We start from the raw sequence: 25,476 nt of genomic DNA on the forward strand, positions 1-25,476 counted from the left end.
ATTATCTGATCTAATTTTGTGTTGTATTTTCCCTTCAACAGCTTTTAAACTTTTCTTCTCACCTTACAACTTTGAATACTGATTCTTACTCCTGATCTCCTGATTTCCACATACATAACATTAATAATTGTACAGTCTTCGGTAGGAAGAGTATTTGTAGACTTGAGCTAACTAAAATGGAACTAAATTCTATAGAAGACAAGTTACTATTTAAACCTTAATTTCCTTTTTCTTCATCACAGGTTAGCTAAAAACAGTAAAGCTAACTTTTATAAAGTATAAACAGGTTATTTTCCTCTGTTGAAGACAACTGAAAATGCGGATTTCTTATTCTACAATTTCATATGTCATTTTAATACATTTTATTTACCACATCTTATTCTCCTGCAATGTAAAGATGTTCTACAATAGCTACCTAATGGCTGGGATGACTCAGGCTTTTTTAGAATATTGTTACACGCCTCTTCGTTGCACAACTGGGTTAGAGATAGGGGGAACCCAGTGCTCTGGGCTGTATTCATAGTACCCTGTGCGTTTGACAGTTGTATTTGGAAAAATAGAGAAAAAGGAGAACAAGAGATGACAAATGTGAAAGACAGGGGCTAGCTCCAAAAAGAAAAAGTAGAAAGAGGAAAAAAGGAAGGGAAGGGACTGCAAAAAGAGAGGAAAAAATAAGAAAGGTGGAAAACTAACGGCCTCCCTTTCTGAGTATTTGTCTTTCAAGTTGAAATACAGAGGTCATACCTTAAAATGAATCTGGTAAAAGTGTAAAGTTAAATTTCTTTATATGACCCAAACTCTCCTCTGAAAATAAATTTACACCCCAGTAGATTTAATACTTAAAATAGAACTGTTCCTTGGTGTTCTAGGATAGCCAAAGTAGTCTGATTTTTATAAAAGGGTACTTTGTTATGGTTATATAACTCAAAAGTGCTTGAAGTTTGTTTAAATGATTGAGATACAGATACAATTTTACAGGTGTAATTTCAGAATCAGCTCTGTAAACATTCTGCTCAAGACAATGTTTTGAGAAAACAAGTCAGTGAAAACTAGAAGATGTGAATTCTGAAGATTGTTTTTTGATGTAAGAAAGAGATAAACCGTCTATTCGATATCTTACTGAATACAGTAGTAACAGGGATAATGTTATTTCTTAAGCAACAGGTATCTACTCTTTAATAATAATTTGAGAAAATTTGCAAGATGTATTGCAAAAGATGAGTTAGAAGCAGTGTTTCAAAGTAGTAACATACTGTGAGAACAACTTTTTTTTTTTGCTACATTATGATTATTGGATCATATACTTTCCTGCAAGGAAATCGGGAGGCTATAATGAAGCGTCCAAATTCACTTCAATGCGTAGTTGAATATGAACAGATAGAGATACATTTTGCTAGGAGCCAAGAATAGCACTGATAAACCAAGCTTTCAATACAACCTGACTCAGTGCAAAACGATAGCTGAATTTTGGGAGTGCTATTGGGTACCCAAGGTGTGCTGGGGTCACAAGCAGCTGGAATTAATCTACAGCACAAGCTGTTAGGGCATTACTGTTTGTTTTTGCTTTAGCTACATACTCCAATTCGTATTGCATTTCGCAACTGCCTGATAATACGCTGCCTGGACAAAGAGACATTAATCATAGTGTCATCCGGTTTTGTAAACAAGGACCAAAGCCTTCATTTAAAGAAGAGGAGAGAAAAGTAAGTGGATGAGGGGTGGGAAAGGAAATGGTAGCCTGCACAGAAATGACATTCTGTGTATGACCTAACTCTGTCTTCAGTGTAATTTTAGCTTATTGCCATGTTTGCATAAGTTCCTTCAAAAAATTCTTACCTCACTAGATAACCTTGTACTTTTGCAATATTCCAGCTGGGCTATGGTTTTTAGTGAACAAAGTCTTAATGTTTGTAGCATTATTTTACCAAGTGCTTCTAAAACTCATGTTCAAGTATGCCAAAGATCTGGGAGAAACTGTTTGACAATGTTTGATTCAAACTACAGTTTTAATGCAAATTTAAAGGTTGAAATTAAGCTTTCCTCAAAGGCTCACAAAGTACAGGATAGAGCTTTGAGTCAAAATCCCACTCAAACCTCTCCTTTTCAGTCTGGGATGCTCACAGCCAATAAAAGAATTTTAGCAATTGTGCTGGTTCCACTCTTTTTTCTCTTTACTTTTTTCCCTTTACTACAAAAAATAAAGCAAAAAATAAGAAAGAAAAATGCCTTGGGCTAATTATCATATGAAACAATTCTTCTAAACTCAATACAGACCAGGAGAACGGTTTTCTAAGCAGCTTAATGCTGAGCAGGCCAGACAGGAACTGAATTTTATCCTGAGCTGCTATCTTCTATGTAATACACTGTGAAAAAAATAATTACAGACTATATAATAGTTACTAATATTCATCATAGCCTGGTTGTTTTAGCAAGAAATTAATCTTTAATGGTTTTTTGGCTTGCTTCTAAAAGCAATGGAAATGTATTGTTGTATAACATAATTGATTAACACCTGTTTTAATTAACCTCTTAACAATAACCTGAAAATTATAAGTTATTACACCTCTTACACTATGCTACAAAATGAAACATTCTGTTTTCTATTAAGTTCAATTCCTTCATATGTTGCAAAACTACAAGGCTGAACAAACTGTCAGCATATTTCTTCACACTTTAACTGTAATAAAATACAGCCATATACATGTGTGTCTGTGAATTCAACCCAAAACTTTGACACATAGCTGATGTAACTGAGGGGAAACAAACAAACAAACAAACAAACAAAGTTTTAATTACTGTATTTCTTTTCCCATTCTTTATTTCTAATTTTTATCAGTTAGAGGGGGTGGGGGTAAAAACCGTGTGCTTCCTGAAAACTACAGTGAAAGGGGCTAAGCAAACTATATGTACCTTTTATGTAAACAGCTCCAAGATTAGTCATGGCCTCTGCTTAAATGAAAATAGCATACATGAAAAGCAAATGTTAAATGGTCAAATCTGTAAAAGATCAAGATGGTAACACATTTTCGCTGTTGTGTTTCATGAGCATTCTTCCGACAAGTCAACCCAATATCAAGGGCATAAAAATTCACAGATCTATGACTTTCCTATCAACGTCCATTTTGAGGGAGAATGAATTGAATACATTATGTAGAGGTGCGCTTTTCCACAACAGAAGCCTTTATAACCCCTGTCACACCTAATAGTTCCACCCTCTCAGCAAAAGAAATCATTGTTAGCTGTCTGCAATCACTTCACTAGATGCCTCTTTAGAACCATTTGTAATTTGTCCAATTCACACCTAAATCTGGACACAGTGCCTTAGAAGTGTCAACACTGAGGATAACAGGAAGGGATTCTACAGGTATGTAGCAAATAAAAAACAGACTAGGGACAACATAGGCCCCCTGAGGAAGCTCTCGGGAGAACTGGCTGCACAGGATTTGGAGAAGGCTGAGGTTCTGAATGACTTCTTTGCCTCGGTCTTCCCTGGCAAAGGCTCTGACCGCACAACCCAAGTCTTAGAAGGCAGACGCAGGGACTGTGAGAATGAAGACCTTGGGCCCACTGTAGGAGAGGATCTGGTTTGAGACCATCTCAAAAACCTGAACGTACACAAGTCCATGGGACCTGATGAAATCTATCCATGGGTCCTGAAGGAGCTGGCAAATGAAGTTGCTAAGCTACTGGTTATCATATTTGAAAAATCATGGCAGTCAGGTGAAGTTCCCGACAACTGGAAAAAGGGAAATATAACCCCCATTTTCAAGAAGGGGAAAATGGATGACCCAGGGAATTACAGACCAGTCAGTCTCACCTCTGTGCCTGGCAAAATCTTGGAGCACATTCTCCTGGAAGGCATGCTAAGGCACATGAAAAACAATAAGGTGCTTGGTGACAGCCAGCATGGCTTCACTAAGGGGAAATTCTGCCTGACCAATTTGGTGGCCTTCTATGATGGGGCTACAGAACTGATGGACAAGGGTAAAGCAGTTGGTGTCATCTACCTGGACTTGTGCAAAGCGTTTGACACTGTCCCACACGACATCCTTCTCTCTAAATTGGAGAGATATCAATTTGATGGATGGACCACTCGGTGGATAAAGAACTGGCTGGATGGCCGCACACAAAGTGTTGTGATCAATGGCTCAATGTCCGGCTGGAGACCAGTAAGGAGTGGTGTCCCTCAGGGATCAGTGTTGGGACAGGTCTTGTTTAACATCTTTGTCGCTGACATAGACAGTGGGATTGAGTGCACCCTCAGGAAGTTTGCCGATGACACCAAGCTGTGTGGTTCAGTTGATAGGCTGGAGGGAAGGGATGCCATCCAGAGGGACCTTGACACGCTTGTGAGGTGGGCTTATACCAACCTTATGAAGTTCAACCATGCCAAGTGCAAGGTCCTACACCTGGGTTGGAGCAATCCCAGGCACAGCTACAGGTTGGGCAGAGAAGACATGCAGAGCAGCCCTGTGGAGAAGGACTTGGAGGTGCTGGTTGATGAGAAAATGAACATGAGCTGGCAGTGTGCACTTGCAGCCTAGAAAGCCAACCGTATCCTGGGCTGCATCAAAAGGATTGTGACCAGCAGGTCAAAGAAGGTGATCCTGCCCCTCTACTCTGCTCTTGTAAGACCTCACCTGGAATACTGGATGCAGTTCTGGTGTCCTCAACATAAAAAGGACATGGAACTGCTGGAACAAGTCCAGAGGAGGGCCACGAGGATGATCAGGGGATTGGAGCATCTCCCGTACGAAGACAGGCTCAGAAAGTTGGGTCTGTTGAGCCTGGAGAAGAGAAGGCTGCGTGGAGACCTCATAGCAGCCTTCCAGTATCTGAAAGGGGCCTATAGGGATGCTGGGGAGGGACTCTTCATCAGGGACTGTAGTGATAGGTAACGGGTTAAAACTTAAACAGGGGAAGTTTAGATTGGATATAAGGAGGAAGTTCTTTCCTGTTAGGGTGGTGAGGCACTGGAATGGGTTTCCCAGGGAGGCTGTGAATGTTCCATCCCTGGCTGTGTTCAAGGCCAGGTTGGACGAAGCCTTAGGTGGGATGGTTTAGTGTGAGGTGTCCCTGCCCATGGCAGGGGGGTTGGAACTAGATGATCTTAAGGTCCTTTCCAACCCTAACTATTCTATGATTCTATGACTGATGCTGTGTTGGGTACAGCTGCTCTCCTAGTTTAGCCCCTTCTGTTTTTATATCCTAATTAAGACAGGGACATTCTCTATAGAAAATCCATACAATTATATATAATACAATTCTATACAATAGTGTTTGCTAACTGGGCTTGTTTTCTCAGAACGTGTAACAGGTAGCAGAGCAGCTCAGGCAGAAATGTGAGCAGTGACCACCAAGCACAGCCAAACTTTAAAACAGGATGAGTGCCTATCCATCCTTCTCCTGTATAACAACTCTGTAAGGAGATATATAAGGTTTTGTTGTTCCCTCCATCCCCATACATTCACCATCAGCTCTTTTTTCTCCCTGAGGATGCTGCTTGTTTTATGTGATTCAAATCTCGAGAACTGATCTCTAAGGGCAGAAGAAATTATCCAAGGAGCAAATCTGGTCACATGCTTACAATCACTGTATTGTTTTGTATGACACTTGCAAACCACATGTCCTTAGCAGCTAGCTGTCTTTCACACATGGGTCAGGGGAAGGAATCATGCTGCCGTACAGCTGCAGGTCAGTCCTGACTATACATGTAGAATGTTCTGGAAATCTACAAACACCTTGTTGTGGTGTTTCCAGTCTAACTTCAGACATTGTGAAAAATCACCCCAAACGGTGAAGGCAGCTCAGGTGTGCCCAGAGGTGCTCATGATGTTGCTCTCGGAGCAGTACAGGCACACCGCGGCCCAGCTCCTCGTTCCTTCCCTCCAACACACGCTCAAACCCGCGCCTGCCCTGCCCCGTCCTTCTGCGGCCTCAGCTCCCCCCTCCGCGGCGGGAGCATCGCCAGCCACCTCCGCGCAAGCGGGTCCCGCTCGCGGGGGAAAGCAAACCCGGCTGTCAGGCGGCCTCGAGCTGACGACAGTACCTGGGCCTGTGGCTGGATTTCTGGTGCAGACTGTTCCAGCCACCCCCTTTCGTCTTGGCACCGTTTGCGCAGCCAGAACAAAGGCGGAGCCCGGTGGCTTTGCCCTCAGTTTGCCGTTTATAGGTGTCTGCCGGAGGGCTCCAACCTGAGGAGACCCCGCGCGCCAGGATCCCCCTCAGGGCGCCCAACGGCCGCCAGCGGGGCGGGAAAGGGCGGGAAACCGCCGCGCGCGCCAGAGGCAGCCCCGGAGCTCACCTGAGGGAGCGCCCCCCGCCTGGCTCCTCCCCGGCCCGGGCCGGCCCGGGCGCGGCCCCGGCACCCCCCTCCCTCGCTGCGAGGGGCGGGCAGTCCGTTCCCAGCTCCAGCGGCGAGCGCGGCTGGCGGGGCGACTGCGAGAGCGGCACGAAGTTGGCTGGAAACCCCCGCACAGGGCGAGGCGGCTCGGGACGGGTGAGGAGCGCGGTGGCTGGTTGCGACGGAAGCTCTGGGAGCCGAGGAGGGGGGGCGGGCACGGCGCCGCGCTGTTCTCTCTGCAGGGATGTCCGGGGCCGGGCGGCACTGCGCTGTGGCGCGACCTGAGCGGAGCGCGGCAGGCACGGGGGACGTCGCCGTGTTGGGTTGCCGCCTGCGGCTGTGGAGGTGGCTCCCCGAGCTGAGGGGCTGGCTTCCCTCCTCCACCTCGCTCCGTTAAACACGCTCTTTCCCAAAGGCCAAGGCTGCCGCTTTCTCTCCGGCGTGAGGGGAGAACAGCACGGCTCTCCCTCTACGGCCGCCGGTAACGCGCGGGGAGGCCGGCGGCGCGCCGTGTCGGGGCAGGCCTTCCCCCCGAACGTTCCTCGGGGCTGAGCTGGCGAGCGGCGGCTCTGCCGCCCTGGGGCGAGCGTGCGGAATGGGCCGCGGAGGGGCGAGGGAGTTCCGGGAAAACAGACTCTGATGAGACCTGACTATTTCCGAGTTTTCCGTCCCGGCTGTGAAGAGCGGGGGCTCTTTCCCCCGAGTGCGTGTACCAGCCTGTGCGGTAGTTGCGGTGCCTCAGCTGGAGGTGCTGCTGTCGGCCTTGGCTCTAGATAAGTGCGCACTGGCCGGGCTGGGGGGCGCTGAGGCCGGGAGCCCCGGGCTGCTCGGTCGCCGAGGAGCCCTCCGCGGGTCGCCGAGACCGAGGTGTGTCGGGGGCGCCGCTGCCGCCAGCCCGCACGCATTCCTCCGGGGATTCCTGGCATTCCTGAGCTGAGGGCACTCTGACTTCTTCGTCTCCCTTTTATTCCGCGAATTAGCTTATTTTTGCGAAAGGGCGTGTCCGCATTGTGTGTGTTCTTTTTCATGGGAAAAGCTCAGAATGGCAGTTCAGGCATTTATTCTTCCCAATTAACTTTGCATCTGATATAATTTATAACCCTCCTGTATGAGGACAAGTTTACGGGTAGATGAGTACTGTGATAACACTTATGTGGTGAGTTTTGGATTAGCATCTGCAGTTGTAGAGTTGCAGAGTAGTTGTTATAGCATTTACCTTTCTCCTGGTTTTCTTTTAGTTTGTAAGTATTTTTAAAAAATCTCTGCAATGTAGTTTGAACAGTTATCAAATTTGAAACAGTGCACACCTGTCCTTGACAGTTGCTTTATTTATCTGAACTTCTACACTGTATTTAATTTACCTGCATTCAAACACAAAATGAATCCTGTAAACGAATCAGAAACCCCATAAGATATAATTCTTTGTAATTTAGTTATCTATATGAAATTAATAGTTTTGGTGTCTGATACCTATTGTGACAACTGTCATATGTCTCATAGTTAAGGATCTCTTTATAGAACTCGTTTTAGATAACATTAAAACTTTTATAAAAATATAACTAAAATGGCAAAACCAAACCAGTGATTACTTTTTTAAGTACTTTCTAAGAAGTTGTTTGACTGCCAATTGTATTTTCTAGAAATGACATTGTCATTGAATTGTCTTGTTTTTTTTCTCATGTTAGACCCAGAATAAATTCACTTACACTCGTGTACTAAGCCAGTTGTGGTTACTGGTGATTAATATAAAAGTGTGCCAAGTTGCTGTAAGCCTTTATCTAATATAGTGTTAGTTTGAATGTCGGTCTTTTGGGGAAAGATTATAAATGGAAATGAAAACTTTTCATGCAGTTTTGGAATGTACTAGTGGTAGTGTAGCAAGCAGCATGTTTTACAAAGATGAAGCTGGTCATGTTATGGGAGGTAATTACACAGCTTTTTATGGTATGCTTTTGAAACATAGTCATATGCTTTTTGAAACATAGCTATACTTTTTAAATAGAAAATGTAAAGTTAGCAGTATGACTAATTTTTATTAAGGATTCTTTTAGGATATTAATATAATCTTTTGCATAAGAGAAGTTAATTGTTCTTAGTAGAAGATTTTTTCAGTTTAATTCTTTTTTAAATGATATAAATAAAATGCAGTGCTTCAAATGAAGTATCTTATAAAGGGACTGAAATTTTTACATGTATGTGTGTATTTATAATTTAGATGTGTTTTTGAAACTTTAATCACTGGAAAAGAATTCCTAGTTGGCTTATATACACCTTGAATTGCAGCTGATGTTAACTGTTTCTGAAACCTTCTTCACTGAGAATACACCCTAGACAGGATTATTTTAGCAAATATAACATTATGATGGAAATGGAAAGGTAGGTCTTATCATGACTGACCTTTTAGATTACAGAATTTGTGGTGATATTCCAAAGAGTCTGTCTTTTCTATGGGTGTATCACAAAACTGTTTCTATTTTCAGTGTCTGACTTAGTTGTGTTTTGCTTTTAAATTTAATAAATGGGATGGCTGCTTAGGCTGCCTGAATGGCCTCCAAGCAAACCATCTCATTTTAATTTCTGTTAATTGCATTAGATCTCACTGTCCCCAGTAAAATGACTGAGAATGCACTGAGGTTCCCCTGACAGGGTATATATAGGGGATGTGGAATTCAATTCACTGCAAAAATGGTTTATGGTGTATCCTGTGTAAGGAATTTTACCTCAATGAAAGGATGACAAAAGTAAAGATAGTTCTCTGTTCTGGTTTACCTTATGTAATAGGAAGTTGATCTTTCTGGGAGTATTGGTGAAACTGGTTTGTCTAGCCTCTGCAATGTCATCTGAAATGTGTAGGTGAAATGGCATGACCTCAAACTTGCATTTTTAAATTATTTGTCAGGGAGCAAGGCAAGATGAACACATGTGCAAGGTGATTATTCAGCCTGGACCATTGTGGGCAGGTTGTTATTTAAAAATAGCTGCTTAAGTATTTTGAAGCCAAATAATTCTGCTGATGTCAGAAATTAAAGAAAAATAGACCAGAACAGTTTCATTCTGCAGTATTCTGTTTTACCATTTCTGGTTTTCAAGTCACAGTGGTTATGATGATGTCATTAATATCTGTCCTTTTTACTATGTTGATAACCTGAAAACGCGTGTATTAATACCAGGCATGTGAGCCTGATCACATAAAAGAATGTTCAGCCTATAGCAGTATCCACCTACCTGTGTTGAAAGAAGGGAGAAAGCAAGAATCTGCTTAAGATCACTAATGCTAATAGATTTTTGAGAAATAGCAGTGAACACTAAAATAATGGACCATTTTTCCCAGTTCTACACCCTCTCTATGCAAGTCTGAATAGCAGCAGAAATGCTTCCTACTGCCAGTGTATTCTGATAAAGCAGGCTTAAAAAAATGTGTGTTGCTGCTTTCTTCTGTTTGCCCCACTTACCCTTCTTTTATAGGGGTAGGAGGATGTTCTCTTCTACCTGATCAGTTTAATGATATTTTTCAGAGCTGCGCTTTACAAAGAATTATATCTTTAAAATACAGATTAACAACTGTCTTGAATGGCCATGATGAGGTGAAGATGTTAGAATTTTCCCAGTTTTGTTGCGAGGTCTCAAGAAACTGAATAATGAGGAGGATGGTGTTGACTTGATGCATCTTCATCTTCAGTTTGGTGGTTTACAGGGGTTTTAATACATCTTGAATGTTGTGTTGGTATTATATGTAAAAATGAAAAAAAGGTTGGTTTTGTCATTTCTGTTCTTACTTAGCAAAATAGTGGAGAACTGTCCCACTGTGAATGCTACATGACCTGGTTACAAGGAAGGTACTTAATGTGTTCAAGGGAATGTTTATTCCAGGCATGTTTATCTAGAAACACTAACACATTTCAGGAACTGTTTTGGTCTTGACTCCCTGAGTAGAGTTAAAATCTAAGTGGTAATGTTTTCCAGTGTAGCCAAGTATGCAAATTTAATGTTTAAACCTGAGAAATTAACACATTAGGAATGCTTGTACCAAAGATTTAGTGAAGTGGTAGTCACGGAGTCACCTCTCTTTGGGATTAGAGCTCAGTGTATTTGCTGTGACCTTGTACCATCTCTGCCAACATCATTGCCAGACTCCTTCAAGGAGTTTATTCAAATGTAGGCTTGTAACCTTCTGTTTTATGTGAAATAGAGTGGATGACAAAATCCATAGCCAAACATTTTAAGTGTGTAATATAATTTTTCCATTACTGCCTGTAAATTTTTAGCCAGATGAACTCTTGGTTTAAGTGAAATTGACCCATCTTTTGTATTTCTTGGATGCATTAGACAGATTGATAGTATGAGATTTAAAATAAAATGTCTATAATAACCTTTTCACATTCTACTTGATTTTGGTGAAGACAGAGAGCAATGAGGAATAAAGGTGATTTGAGAGATGTCTCAGAAAGCACTTTGACGTAAAAAAACACCCCAAAACATCAGGGAGATTAGTAAAACTGGAGGATGCCTCAAGTATTATCACTGTGAGGGTCCCTAGGCGTGGTAGAAGTCATCATTCAAATAGCTATGTGACTGTTGGAATCCTGAGCACAAGTTTTGACAGCAGGCATTGGCAGAAATTAATAATTTTTTAGTTATATGTATGGTGTGGAAATTATATAAATACATTCTGAAAAGGAGACTTATTGGCTAGGCTGCCCATACACATTCATATGTACGCATGCCTATGTATTTCCCTGTGTGTGTATACATAAACTCGTAGATTCTTGCAGAAGCCTTATAAGTAATTACCAGCCACTAGGGGTGTTTTAACACTATTTTAAATTAGATTAAATTATATCTAGAAAAGCTGATGAAGTTTATTAGAGTGCAAGATTTATTTTGTGTATATAAACCCAGTCAAAAGTGGGTAGTGATTTGTGATCTATTTCTATATAAAGCATAATGCAGCAGTGGTGGGTGAAATTTAAGCTTCTATATAGAGATGAGGGAATGTTTTCAGTGGTGTGAATAGAGCTCAGAATATTTTTGTCAGGCTGTGTTCTCATAATAGGTTGGGGTATGCCTTCATACAGTCATTTGAACACCATTAGCTGTTGTATTCGGGGAGCAAATGTTCAGCAGTAGCAGCCTTTGAAAGAACAATTGGTACGTAATGTTATATTATAATTCCACAAACACTTCAGGCCTCTTAAGGAAGCAGCCCTACCTCTCTCATTTCCCCCCAGTAATTGATCTATACCAGTGTGAAGGTAAGACTAGTGGCAACTTGTGGAAGCTGGTTAAACCTGTACTCAGCATACAAGCAGGGTCCATACCACACAGCTTTGGTTGTGTACGATTCATAAGCCCTTCTAAGTGATGCATCTCCTGGTGGAGCAGTCCAGCACATGATGAAGCTCCTTTTCTCTGTGTAGCTATCTAGACTCTTTCTTCTCTACTCGCTTATGTCTCAGACAGAGTGTGATGATACCTTCTTGTCTCGTTGTGGCTGGGCTCAAGGCCTGCACTTCTGACTGCGTATTTAAATTTTAAAATCCATGGTTGAGTTAGTTGAAAGAAGCTAGATGGGTGTGAAGCCAGGTGCTTAAAGAATACAGTGTAATTAAGTCAAAGTTAAACAATAGAAAAATGGGAGCCATAACCAACTTGAATGTGCATGAAGCTGTGGCCTTACCTTGGTTGTGTAAACATGACTCCTGAAGTCTATTTTACTTGTATTTTTTGTACTTAAATACTTGCATCTCCATAGAGATTAACCCTTTCCTGTGTGTTGTCTTATAGGTGAGACTTTGATCTTTGCATGCATTTGTTTTTTTTGCATGCATAGTTTTATTTAGGAATAAGCTATACTTCTGTAGTCAAGGTTTTATGCTGGTTGTATCTGTTGTGTTGCTGTAACTGTAATTTCTGTATACAAAGTTATATTTTTTGGGGGTGAGAATACTGAGAAGAAGGTCCGGTGGTATGTCACATTTAAATCAAAGGAATAATTTCTGGAGTAAGCAAGTTTATGTAAGTTAATATTATAAGTAATTCTGTGTTCTTGAAGCACTGCCAGAACTTTTTAACAACTGTTACCCTAACTGTTTTCATTACTTTGGGAAGGGCTTTCTAAGAGACTGTTTTAACAAGCTTGAGGTTTTTACCCAAGCCTTTAAAAATATGAACAGGATACTCTTTATTATTCAAAGAATGATGATATCATTGGGATATATAAAGATAATTTCCTTTGGAACAAAATACAAAGTTTCCAATACTGACAATTGGAGGAAAATGTAGTGAAACAACACAGAATCTCTTGTGGAGTGGGTGTAATCCTATCAGATGTTTGGATAAAACCCAGCTATTGTATTTGAAATTACAAACTGCTTTTAGAATCTGTAAGTATAGTTGTGTCACTCAGCTGCTGTTTCTGTCAATTCTTCAAAGACAGGAACATTTAGAATTTGATAAACTAGGAGAGAGTATGTGTAAAATATAGTTTCCTCTTGGTGACTTTATTACCCCCTTTTTTTTTTCTTAATCTTGTCCTTTCCAAATTTGTTATAAAAATGAGGAGGAATTAAGTGTGGTAATATCACTTGTATATAATTAGCTCTGAGATAAGTATTTAGAAGGTTTTCTTCTTTGCTTGCTTTTTGTAGTTGAAGTTTATAAACGTTATTGTACTGCAGTGGTGTCAGTATACTTAAAGTGCAACTAGATAACCCCAGTAGACTGGATTCTGTGTTAGTGGCAAAAAAGAGCTTGTACAGGTGTATGTGAGTTTTTGTGGGACATGAAACAGTATAGTGGTACAAGTACACTTGAGCAGGTATTTGTATAAAGGTAGTACCAATGTAACTACTAATAAACAAGTGTAAATCTCTGTCTGCTTCCAGTGACTTAGCTAGTACCATTGTTTACAAGACCTTGGACTAGTCGAGACAGATGACATGAATTAGTTTCTTGGAGGTGATACAGGTTAACTGCTGTTAGTATACTTTTAGTGTGCTTTGATTTGGAAGAATCTGGAAACCAGTTACTTCAGTAAAGAAAAAGAGAACTTTTTAATAATAACATAAAATATACGTTGCAGTGGTGATAGTTTAGAAAACTACAGGAGAAATTTGGGGTTTTCTTACTGTTTTTATCATTACCCAAAATTAATGCTTTAATTTCCACTCAGTAAGCAAGGTTAGTAGGTCGTGCCTTATTTCCTCTGGGAATAAATTTTGTAAAATTATGACAATGTGAATTCATACACAGCAGGTTAAGAAAATGGGATATATATTATGTCCTTGTCTTCAGTCAAATTTTGACAATTTATGAGACCTGAGGATCTGCCAAAATATCTTGTTGTTGACTTGCAGCCATTGAAGCAGATTTTTGGGGACTAGGGGTAAAGGGGAGGACGGCAGGAAAATAAACTGACAAAACCTGCTAGTTGTCACACAGCTCAAGCATAACCAACAAAACCTGCTAGTTGTCACATAGCTCAAGCATTTGGCTGATCTGTCATATACTTTCATAGGACTAACAAGATGTTTTACATTTGAGACTTTGAGACTTCCTCAAACATAACGTTTTTCAGCCAGAGGGAGTATGAACCAATCTGTAAGCAAGAGAACAATATCTTTTGCTCTAACTGTTGTTGAGTTCTTTCTGTTGACAGTGTTTGTTAAACACAGTTCTCTTCCTGTCCTTGTCTTTGAAGAGGTGGCTACTAATATTTTGTTTTATTGGCTGAGCATCTGAATAAGGTTCTTTACTATTTGGGCACAACTGAAACTGGAATCTTCATCTGTGAAGCATCAAATCCAGAATTCATCCACTTTGCTATGCTGCATTTCAGAAGAAATTATTAAAATAATATGTGTAATCTAAGATGTTCCACCAACAGCTATAGAAGAAAAGTGTTACTTGGAGTTTTCATCCTGCAAGAAATTCTATGCTGCCCTAGGCTGCCATCAGAAATCAGAACAGAGAATATTTTCATAGAATAGAAATAAAGCGATTGATTCAGAAATGTTGAAATACTATTAAAATGTAGTACTATGATGGCAAGCTTCCTTCTGTCACCAGGCTCTGTATGGGTCAGTGTTCCTGCCTTGACTTCATTTTCCATTGTGTATCCAAAGCCACATGAGTACCATATTTAATCTCAACTTGGTCAAAGAAAAAAAAACAACCCAACCATGTTGCGTTTATGGAAGGTACAGACCTACATGGCTTCTGGTGCGGAGGCTGGCATTACTGCTTTCAAAGGGAGGCAATGTGCAGTGTGGGTATATGGTCCTCCAGCATTTATGTCTCTACATGGGCACCGTGCACATCTTGGACTGGCAATGGGTCTGAATTTTATTGCTGATAACAATGCAATGTTGGGTATGCAGTCCTGGGACTATAATGGAATGTAGCAGGTCAAAACCTAGTCCTTTCTCTTTGTACTGCACCAGTTAATAATGTAGATGTGTACATGGACTGTATGAGGAGGCACTGTATCTAAGGTGGTGGATGAGATCTAGTATTAAGTTTAGCAATAGCTTATGCAGTTCATTTATATGTAGTGGTTTTGGAAGAACATAAATTGCTAGCTTAGTTTTTATGAAATATGTAAGGTTAATTTTGCCTGTAATAATAGGTCAGCCCTGTCTTTGAGGCTGAAGATTTTGTCTTGTGTCTGTGTGATAATCAAGTTTTTGTGGTGTAACTCTGGTATATAGGCTGAATAATACTTGCCAAATGACTTAAGTTCCCATCAACTCATGATTTATTTCTTTTTAGGCATAGAATTCTTCAGTCTCATTCTAGCAAGTGGGAAGAAGAGGTGGGACATGAAGCTTTCATGCTACTTTAAAATGAATTAATATTTTAAAGCTTAGTGTTCTGTTTTCTAGCTTTCATTTGTAGAAATTTTAGGTAGGTCTTTGATACTGTCATCAGAAATGCTGACCAATAATCAAATAAATCTCTCAGGATAGTTTCCCCTCCCTCCCCCAAATTATGACATGATATACTGTAGAAGATCCTCTGTATAGGCCTTTTGAAAGTTGTGTGTTTTGACCACAGACTGGGAGTGGCAGTTTACGGACAGTACAGGGGCAAGAAGAAATTGCTGTGGAAGTTTTATTACGTTCTGTAACTATCATAATTTTCTTTCTAACAATTTTGAGGAGTGACTGCTAGGTGTGAGACAAGTAGTATTTTATGTAGACAAAAAATATGTCTAAACTAGGAAAGAATCTTAAATGGGCTTAAGTAATCTACCAGAAAAATGACAAACTTGTTTTCATATGTCTTTAGGTTGCTGGATATTGTCAGTTTGCACTTAAACAGGTTTCACTGTCCCTTTTTACAGTCTCATATCTAGAACCTTAAATTTTCACTTTCCTCTCTCCTGCTCTGCTGTAAGCAGTAGATCAAATAAACTTAGCTACCCCAGAGCTATTTTCCATATTGCCCCAAAGGGACAGCAATCCAGGTCTCTTTTCCTTTTGCAGAAGCCTCAGCTTGTAGGTAGGATTGACACTGGTGAAGTTTCCCATCATGCTTGCAAGGCATGTTTGTGAGGCTGTGTTCCATCAAGTGTAAAAACATTACAGTTTTGGTCTTCCCATGAATTATCCTGTCTGCTTCCTTTCCTTTAACCTTACAGTATGTAAGTTTTCCTTCCTCTTCTTTCCCAGAGTTATTTCCTGTCCTCTTTCCATAGCACTGCAATTTATTATTGACCTAACGCCCACTTTGTCTTCATGTGATACTGTTGGTACTTTCTGAATAGTCAGCTGCACAGAGAATCCATTATTTAGCTTGGAGAGCAAGCTTGATGTTATGTAAAGCTGGATGACAAATTTTATAGTTCCTTCCTGGCATTCTGCTGTGCATGTGTGAAAACTCTGGAGTAAACATCCATAAACTGTTACATCCCGCTTACAAAAAAGGCACTGATTAAATAATATGGGCAGTGACTTTTTTTTTTTTTTTCTGGTAAAAAAATGTCGAGGTGAATTCCATAGAACCAAATGGAATTTGCTATTTTACCCTTTAATAGCTTGGCATTTTCAGAATTCAGAAAAGTTCACTCCTCCAAAGAGAAGACAGTGTGGTATGCCCTAATCTTCCTTTAATGGAAAATCTTCAGTTGGTTCTGTTTGAGGAGCCTCAGGATTATGATATTGGATATTTCTTTTGTGTTTTATATATATATATGTATACACACTATATATGATGTATATATATCTGTCCTACAGATTTAGCAAAAGAATAACTGAAATGGGTGAGTGGACACAATTCCATGCCTTTGTGATGCTGTAATGTTAACATGGCTGCAGAGCTGCTGAAGGGAACAGCCATGTCTGGCAGAAGAGTATGTTTCTCAAGGGCACTCTTTTCTGCAAATGCTGCCAGAGAGAACAGCCAGGGTTCCAAATTACAGGGGTTCTTTGATTGTAAGGCAGGTCTTACATAGCTCCTCATAGACAGCTTTAAAGTAGCTGAGAACAGAAATGTTTTTGTGGCACTTTTGAAAAATGTTTTTGACCTGTTAAACTTTCAGTATTCCTCTTCTGTGGTTCTTTGAAAAGTGTCATATCATCACTGAAGAACAGACTGCTACAGAAGAACATGCAGAGTATTGGATGTTCAGACATGAGATCCTCTGCTCACAAGTTTTCTTTATAAACAAAAATATCATAGTTTCTACTTTTGGCAAAAATAAGTTGTCCAGAAAAATGAAACCACTTCTGAGTAATGGTAAAATATGGACTTCTACATCCACTGGAGGCCAGTATTTAAAATGAGTGTTTAAACACATTTGTGAAGGCTGATTTTAGAAAGAAATTCCCAAACTGAAAGGCCTGAACATTTTGAGTGCGACTTTTGTTTGTTTGTTTATGAAAGTTTAAAGGTTTCTGTCCCCCAAAAAATCCCTGACAACTCATTTTGGAATTTTGTGGTTGCCTCAAGCAGTCCAAGGCCACATTACTGCCAAAATAGGTGATTCCATTGCTCCTTGGTGCCTTACTTGCTGGTGTGACACAAAACTGCTGTGTGGCTGTGTGGTTGCTGGCTCACAAAAGGAGTAGGGAGGATTGTGCAAGCTGAGATAATGGGATGCTAGAACTGTTGCTTGTGGAAATAGTGTGTTATGACCTGTGTTTTTCAGGTGAGTTAGTAACAAAGAAAATTGAAGGGAAGTAAGCATCTTTCAAACCAACATATTTGAATCTTTGTAAAGAACTTGATCCTTTAGCCTGATGAAGCTATACGTGAGCATACTGGGATCACACAAGGTTTTCACGAGGTTTCAGAGTGAGGAAAGGCCTATGTAGATACAAACACATAGGCCCGCAGGCTCAGGCTGAGTCTACGGTTAAACTCATTAAGTTAGTTTGTTTCAGCCTTTGACAGTTTTCAATAAGATATTTGATTGAAAATGACTCTTGCTGTATTTTCGAATAAAATAACTTATCTGGGGCATACAGTGAATACATTCCAGTGATATCTGTAAAACCTAATGTGTTGCCTAATACAGTGAATTTGCTTGGTTTGTACCTGACAGTGTTTCCTGTATCTTTAATTCTGTGTTTTGGATTTGCCCTAGATGATGACTGGATTTACTGAACTTGTTGATCAATAAATACAGCTGTTTAAGTCTACATGGTGTAACTGTAGAAAATCAGACTATTTCTTTTCTGGACTGTTTGCATGTTTTCAAGTGAAACTTTGCTGCTCAATAATATTTGGTGTGGTACAAAGAGCAGATGAAGTTACCAGTCCGAAAATGCCAATATACTTTCATTGTCCTAAACTGCAGCTGAACTTCTAATCTCTGAAAGGTATTGATGGTTGTATGTCCTTGACTATATTATCTGTCGTTTTAGCAAGTAGAATATTTTCAAAAGAAAAGAATTTATTGAAGTAGTTATTTCTTATGACCTGATTAATTTGTATATGATGCTGTGATATTTACTTCACAAGTAGGAGATGCTAATCAATTTTATAAAATAATAGAATATATTTTATTTATTTTGTAAAATAACAGAACTGTCTTCTACCTGGTTAAGAATTCATGCAGAATTACTGCTTCTGTTTTCTGAAAACTGTATTTTTAAACCTCTGTGAGACACTAAATAAAATTACTAGCAAGACTATATTATTTCAAAGTTAAAATACTAGTTTGGCAGAAAATCTGGAATTAGAATGTGCATCACCCTCTATAAAAAAAATAAAAGCTTCTATTTTTTATAGATAACTACAAGGAAATGACAAACAGCTCGGCAAATGGGGAAAATCTCTTCTTTAACAACTCTGAAAACATCTAACCTCTTTATAAGTTTAAGAGTAAACAAACTGTTTTGTCATAACATTTGAGAGGTTCAGCAGACTTAAAGGAGATTAAAACTGGACAGCTATGGCAGTAGCTGTCGGCCCTGTCTGTCAGCTCCTCCTGTGTCAGATGTCAGAATTTCATCCACCAGTAGTATGGAACAGAAGGTTGATTGCATTTACCTGGGCATGACAGTCTGCAAATATTCGTGGCTGATGTGTATATTCAATCATCATTGTTCTCATTTTTGACATGATGTCTGTCAGAGGAGTGGGGCAGACAGATGGGAGAGGAACAGCTTCAGTCTTCTTATCTTAATCTATTGCTGTGAGCCTGCCAAAGCCGGAGATGCTGACTGCACAGTGTTTGCGTAAAAATATGACTGTAACTGTAATTAAACAATTGGCATCATTAGAGGAGTTAGGTTTTCCTCAGAAAGGTTGTGTGAGAAAAACCAGTAATGCTTTTTTAAAGCATTTGAAAATGTTTACAATATTACCAACATTGTTTTCAGGTATTGTAAAATAACTTTCAGATATTATGTAGTTCATGGGAGTATTATTGACCGTGGCTTAACATCCCATAAAATAGGAACCCTTAAGTAGACCTTTAAATATTAGAATGGTAGTACTAGCTGTCTGATTTTCTTGTAATGGGGATTGTTATATATATATATTTTTTCAAAGTTCCAGAAAGAAAAAATGTTTTATTTAAAAATTCTGTATTAGCACTTTGATTTGTACAAGGTTTTATGCTTTTTTTTGTAGTATATTATAGTATATATTGTAGTATGTATAATTCATTAGTATAATGCACGAGGAAGACAAATTCACGTATTTCTAGATAGTTTTAGAGACAAATTAAATATATTAATGATTAATTTAAGGTAGATTATTAATGTAAATACTGTTTCCACTATACACGAAGGGTTTTGGTGTTTCGTGGTTGTTGTTGAGTTGTTGGGTTATTTTGGTGTGGCCTGTTTTTTTCTTTCTGGCTATCTAATATTTTTAGCAACTTTGCAACATGTTTGAAAGCACAGCTCTTACAATCACCCTGAATTTGACATACTGACATTTATTGCTTGCCTATTCTTTGTGCTGTTTGATTTGATTTTTTTTTTTTAAGTTTATTTTTGTTGACCCCTTTATCTTGTGTTTGTTACCATTCAGACAAATGTTACTCTTTTTATAGGTCTGCTAATACACACAGCTTTAGAGTGTAGTGTAAACCTTCATATGCTAAGTAAATTGTCTAAATTTATTGGTGGTATTTATGATTTTGCTAGAATCACTAAGTGGAAGTCCCTTCTAAAGGCATTCATGTATTTATCTACTGCAGATGTATGCTACACCTGTGTATAAATCATGGGGGTTTTTCACTTGCATGGTCAGATACAAATATACCATGGATGATTTGAACTTAGTGTAATATCAGCATACTGAATTCTGCAAGCTGGATTTCTTTTTATAAAATTAGAGTTCTGAATGATACGTATTTTCTGAGAACATTGAGATACTTTAAATGTTTTTTAGAAGATACAGAATGTTGTTGCTTTTTTCATGGGCTGGTTGAAGTTTCTGTCAATAATTCCCAGTTGCAAAATTGTATCTTGTTAACACTTTTTCCCTAGACAATCAAGCAGATTCATTTTAGAAGTCTGATAAACTTTATTTTATAATTTTTATTTTGCTAAAACAAATGATTAATTTTAATTATTACATATCAGTAGTAGTGATTTCAGATCAACATCCTATAGCAGTGATTAAAAATGGAAAGCATGAAAGCTTCAAAAGGCTTACTTATTTGAAAACAACTTTTGAACTTTCAGAAATACTTCCTTTTTGTTGCCTTGAGCAAACAAAGAGTAATTGAATGTAGCTGGACCCACTCAACAGTCTGAAGAACAGAGTGGAGAGCCTGGTTTCTTTCCTACCTCCAGCAACCATTCATTAGATTAGTGTGGTCTGGTCCCTTCAGTGAATATTCTGTTACAGCTCTGTTCTGTGCTTTTTCCTCCTTTGCTTTCTCAGCCACCATTAGAGCAGCTCAGAACTGATTTCTGTGTCCTGATCAAAAACCCAATAGAGATCTTTTCATTGATTCTGGATGATTAGAATCAGCTTCTGTTGTTTTTACTTAGTCCTTTTTGTCTCAGCTTATACACTGAAACAGTGTAATTAATGTGAGATATTGTGAGTATTCAGAGAAGGTAAAAAAGGATACAGAAGTAGAATGGAGTACGAAGATAATAAAGTGTATTGGTACATGCTGTTAACCTTCTGTTGCTCCTTCATTTTTCTATTTCCCTTACCCTTCCCTGGCTCATCTTTGCTTTTCTCTTGTTCTCTTTCTCTTCCTCCTCAGGAAGTCTTGAATGGAGATCCAATTCATATTGTCTATTTACTTCCCTTCACTAAGTGAATGTAACCTCTGAATTAGTTTTGGTGAATTTACCTAATTCACTGAATCTTTTAATACCTGAGGAAGACTTTGATAGTGAGCCAAACTTTTTAAATCACTGTCAGGAAGAAATTACAATTTTGCTGTTGTTTAGAATACCTGAAGGGAGATAGTTCATGCTGAGATACACAGGAGGGTGAAACTGGTTGGAGAGGTTTGTTTTTCCATGAGACATCTTGTTCTTTCTGTTTCCTTTCAATGATTATTCACCACTGTTTAATGATCTTGGTTTTGTCAGGCTTCAGTGATTACTCAACTCTCCAGCTCAGTTCAAAAGTTTATTCCCTCCAGGTTTTGCATCATGGTATTGTGTTTCATCCTTTTATAGACACTGTTCTTGTTGTCACTGCATTGCCTCTGCCACTAGACAGTCGGCACGTAATATGCCACAGACAGTAAAGTAAAACTACGCACCAAGCCAGCTCTTACAGAAAGAGAGAATGGCATTTAACATTAAAAGTGCAGGTAGGGTTTAGTTTCTTGTTTTTTAGAGCAGGAATAGTTTTGGAACATACAGACTGGAATTAGCATTCCTGTTGAATCTGGAAAAGGTGCTATCAGCCGTGGAAATACTAGCAGCATTTTTGCATTTGTGTTGCTCAGCAAGGTATCTGTTTTAAAATAGCAACTGGAGTTTTCTGGATCAAGCCCACGATTGGGGGAATTGTTGAATTAATCTGTAGGAAAGTTTATTCTTACCGATGGTAATGAGATAATAAATGAAAAAGTTTTATTTTCAGATGTCTTGAGAAACAAATGTTGAAAAGCAGATATGTAAAAGTGCAACTCAAAGGTATGAAGATACTGACCTTCCTTGCAGTGCTTTAGTTGCCTAAAATTCATAATCTAAAACTGCCTGGTTGTGTTTTGCTCTCCTGGTCTTATGTTCAAGCATTAATATAGCTGTTAATAATTGCTGACTATAAAATGATTATTGATTTGTGAAATGTACAGTCTTTCAGTAAATACAGTGGAGACACCGAAAATAAAAACTGCTTTGACTCAAAAAATTGTACTAGAATTGCTTATATTTGAAATAATCTGATTCTAAAGCAGTTAGCACCAACTCTGTGTAGATAGTCTTAACTTGCTATTTCTTACCATTTATAATCATAAAATAACATTACATTGGTCCAGAATCAGTCAGACATTTAGATCACAGTATATTTGCTTCGAGCTTTGTATAGCTTGTATATTGATCTGTCTGCATATTACTGCATATTACTGTTAAGTCTGAAATAACCTGAAGTGTTTTAAACAATGACATTTTTGTCATTTCTCTTCAGCTATATTCCTCTGGTAATCATGGAACCATATTTTGCTGGTTTTAAGCACGTGCAGCAGGACTACGAAGTTACTCTTGAACTCACAAGTGAGGAGACTCAAAAAACCAGAAATGCACAAAATTCGAGGACGGGGTCTTATGGTGTCAGTATTAGAGTCCAAGGAATTGATGGACATCCTTACATTGTACTAAACAATACAGAAGGATGTTTGTCAGAAAATCCTTCTGCTGGAAAAGAGGTCGTTTCTCATCCTGTGAACAAGCCAGCCACAGACTCCAGTACTGCTTTTAGGTTGGAGGACAAAAACAGTGAACACACTGTGTTTCCTGGAACACAGCAAATGCAACTGGCTGTGCTTAAAAGCCTAAAGATAGCCAATCTGGATGAAAAGGAAAATGGAATATCTGAATTTAAAGGTGGAACAACGAAATCCTCAAATTTGTTGAACTTTCAAAGACATCCTGAACTTTTACAGCCTTATGATCCTGAAAAAAATAACCTGAACTTGGATAATTACCAGTCTTCTGTGTGCAGTAAATCTAAATCTTTTGCAGACGAAAAAACTGAAGCAAAGCCTTGGATTTCCTCATCTAAAGTAGTGTCCATACAGAAGACAAATATGTATCTTGTAGAGCCTCCCAAAGCAAATGCAAAAAAATTGCATTTGAACAGGTCAGTAGAAACAGAAGATCAAAACAAGCAGCTGTTGGATTGTCCCAGTAGCACCATCAGCCTCAACGAAGTGTGCGTTTCAGAGTCATTTTCATCTGCAGGAGGATCCCCATGTGTTAGTCCCACTGCTTATCCAGAGAAAAGAAAACCTAGACCAGATGTTCTTCCCTTCCGCAGACAAGATTCAGCTGGGCCAGTACTGGATGACTCACGGAGATCATCATCCTCATCAGCCACACCCACTTCAGCTAATTCCTTATACAGATTTTTACTTGATGACCAAGAGTATGCCATATATGCAGACAATGTTAATCGGCATGAAAACAGAAGATATATCCCATTTTTGCCTGGAACTGGCCGTGATATTGATACTGGTTCACTTCCAGGAGTAGATCAGCTAATTGAAAAGTTTGATAAGAAAGTGGATCCTCACAGAAGAGGTAGGTCAGGAAAAAGGAATAGAATTAATCCAGATGATCGTAAAAGATCAAGAAGCGTTGATAGTGCCTTGTCATTAGGGCCTGATGTGAATTCAGATTATTTAGGTGAATTCAGTAAAAGCTTGGGTAAGTCAACTGAGAACTTGCTGGGACCATCTAAAGTTTGCTTTCACAAGCAATTACCCAGAGATCAAAAGTCACCTTCCAAAGAGATGAAGGTTTCTGCTCGAAGTATTGGAAAACTGCAAATGCCTGATAAAGACACTCAGAATAGCAGTTTCAGTTCTTTGCAATACCATAAACAAAATGGAGCTGATACTGAGAGCTTGATGATCAGGTCGTCTACACTCCCAGGACAGAGTAAGAGAGAAGAAGTTAGAACAGTAACTTCTACTTTATTGTTGCCAAACCGAATCACAATTCCACATGATTCAGAAGCCAAGAAGATTTCTATGAAAACATTTTCATCTGTCCCTCATATACAGGTAAATTTGAATTTACTCTTTAAGCTGTGTTTTGCACTGTAGCATACTAAAACTTTCATACTGTTAAATGCGTATTTTTCTGCTCTTCATTAGAACAAACACCCATTACACAATACTGCCAAATGGGATTGTTCTGGAGAATTAAAATCACAAAAATTACTCCTTTATCTGCAAGTATCAAAAACATGGTTTGTAAAAAAGTATATTCTTGTTTGTGTGAAGGAAGATGGTGGGATTAAAGCAGTTTATCGTAAACTATGTGATTATTCTTAAGCATAAATGCACAAGAGGAGAATGCAAAATTATGTTTTCTTTCGTTTGGTGTGGAGCATACTTTTTATTGCAGCAGGCCAAAACTCCAATGGATCTTTATGAACTTAGGTCCACAGTACATAAATGTTTTCATAACAGACTAGAATGGAGGACTTAAGTTGTAGAGGTTATATTTACAACCCTTGTATGATTATATTTTTTGACGTTTTGTCTTGTCATTTTAGGCAACTCCTGATCTCTTAAAAGGCCAGCAAGATCTTGCACAGCAAACGAATGAAGAGACTGCTAAACAGATACTTTACAATTACCTTAAGGAAGGGTTAGTAAACATAGTTTTGGAGAGGACTGCTCTCTGAAGAGACTGTATTTTCTCAATATTTATTTTCTATTATATTTAAAAGGTGAAACTGTAAAAGCAGAGCTAGAATTGCTTTGTAATTCTGTATCTGAGCTGTATCCTTCAAGGCATAGGATCTTGAAATACCCAGGCAATCAGGACTTACATAAGGTATCTTGCAGGATTTGATGAAGGGTACCTGAAATTTATGAATTAAAATCTGTTTCATCTTTTAAATATTTTAGGAGTTAAACTTCATGTGATATGGAGGTTCATGAAGAATTCCAATCATGCCACATGGGAGTTTAAGCTTGTGGATTTTTTTTAAACCACAAAAAAGTGTTACCTCTTAAAGTTTTGGCAGAAGCTCTCTTGTTGATGTACATTTAATCCTTTGTCTACCTGTAACTCTTTTACTTGGTGTTTCCTAATGATAACTTATTGAAAGATGAAGGAAAGAGAAATTAATTAAAATATATACAATGTACTTAATTTTTTTTGCATTCCTGATGTAGCAGGTTCTGGGAGCTGCTAAAGTGTATTTTATGGTGCAATAGTCAGAACTTGAAAAACGTAGTACTAATTACTTCTAATTTCAGTATGTTTGTATAATATACATGTTGAATACCTGTCTTTCCACAGCTATAATTTTGTAGAAGAGAGTTACAATTAAAGAGTTCAGTGAATATTATTTTTCAACAGCCTCTCTGTAAAGGGTTTAATGAAATCATAGCTAAGAAAATTTCTGAATTGTTCATATTGGATTTTTTTTTTATGCTGGTGATTCTTCATAGTTTGGACACTGAATTTGTTCCAGTATTAAAAAAATAGGGCCTTTGATCATATCATTGCTTTTATTCTCTG

At 38.8% G+C, this 25,476-nt stretch overlaps 1 protein-coding gene across 3 annotated transcripts in view; it reads left to right on the plus strand.

Moving 5' to 3' along the window:
* The first annotated feature begins 6,352 nt into the window (after window positions 1-6,352).
* The window catches only part of CGNL1 (cingulin like 1), a 61,537-nt gene continuing 42,413 nt past the window's right edge, over window positions 6,353-25,476 (plus strand). Inside the window, exons 1-3 of one of the 3 annotated variants that reach the window (XM_065688416.1) lie at window positions 6,353-6,499; window positions 22,406-24,002; window positions 24,500-24,594. In XM_065688416.1, the coding sequence (XP_065544488.1) occupies window positions 22,425-24,002; window positions 24,500-24,594 (1,673 nt within the window). In that variant the 5' untranslated portion in view covers window positions 6,353-6,499; window positions 22,406-22,424. Of the gene's footprint in view, window positions 6,500-21,304; window positions 21,913-22,405; window positions 24,003-24,499; window positions 24,595-25,476 lie in introns of those variants that run through there. The other 2 variants (XM_065688414.1, XM_065688415.1) reach the window with 2 other exon arrangements.

The sequence above is a fragment of the Lathamus discolor genome, chromosome 8 (genome assembly GCF_037157495.1).
Source record: "Lathamus discolor isolate bLatDis1 chromosome 8, bLatDis1.hap1, whole genome shotgun sequence".
Classification (NCBI taxonomy): Eukaryota; Metazoa; Chordata; class Aves; order Psittaciformes; family Psittacidae; genus Lathamus; species Lathamus discolor.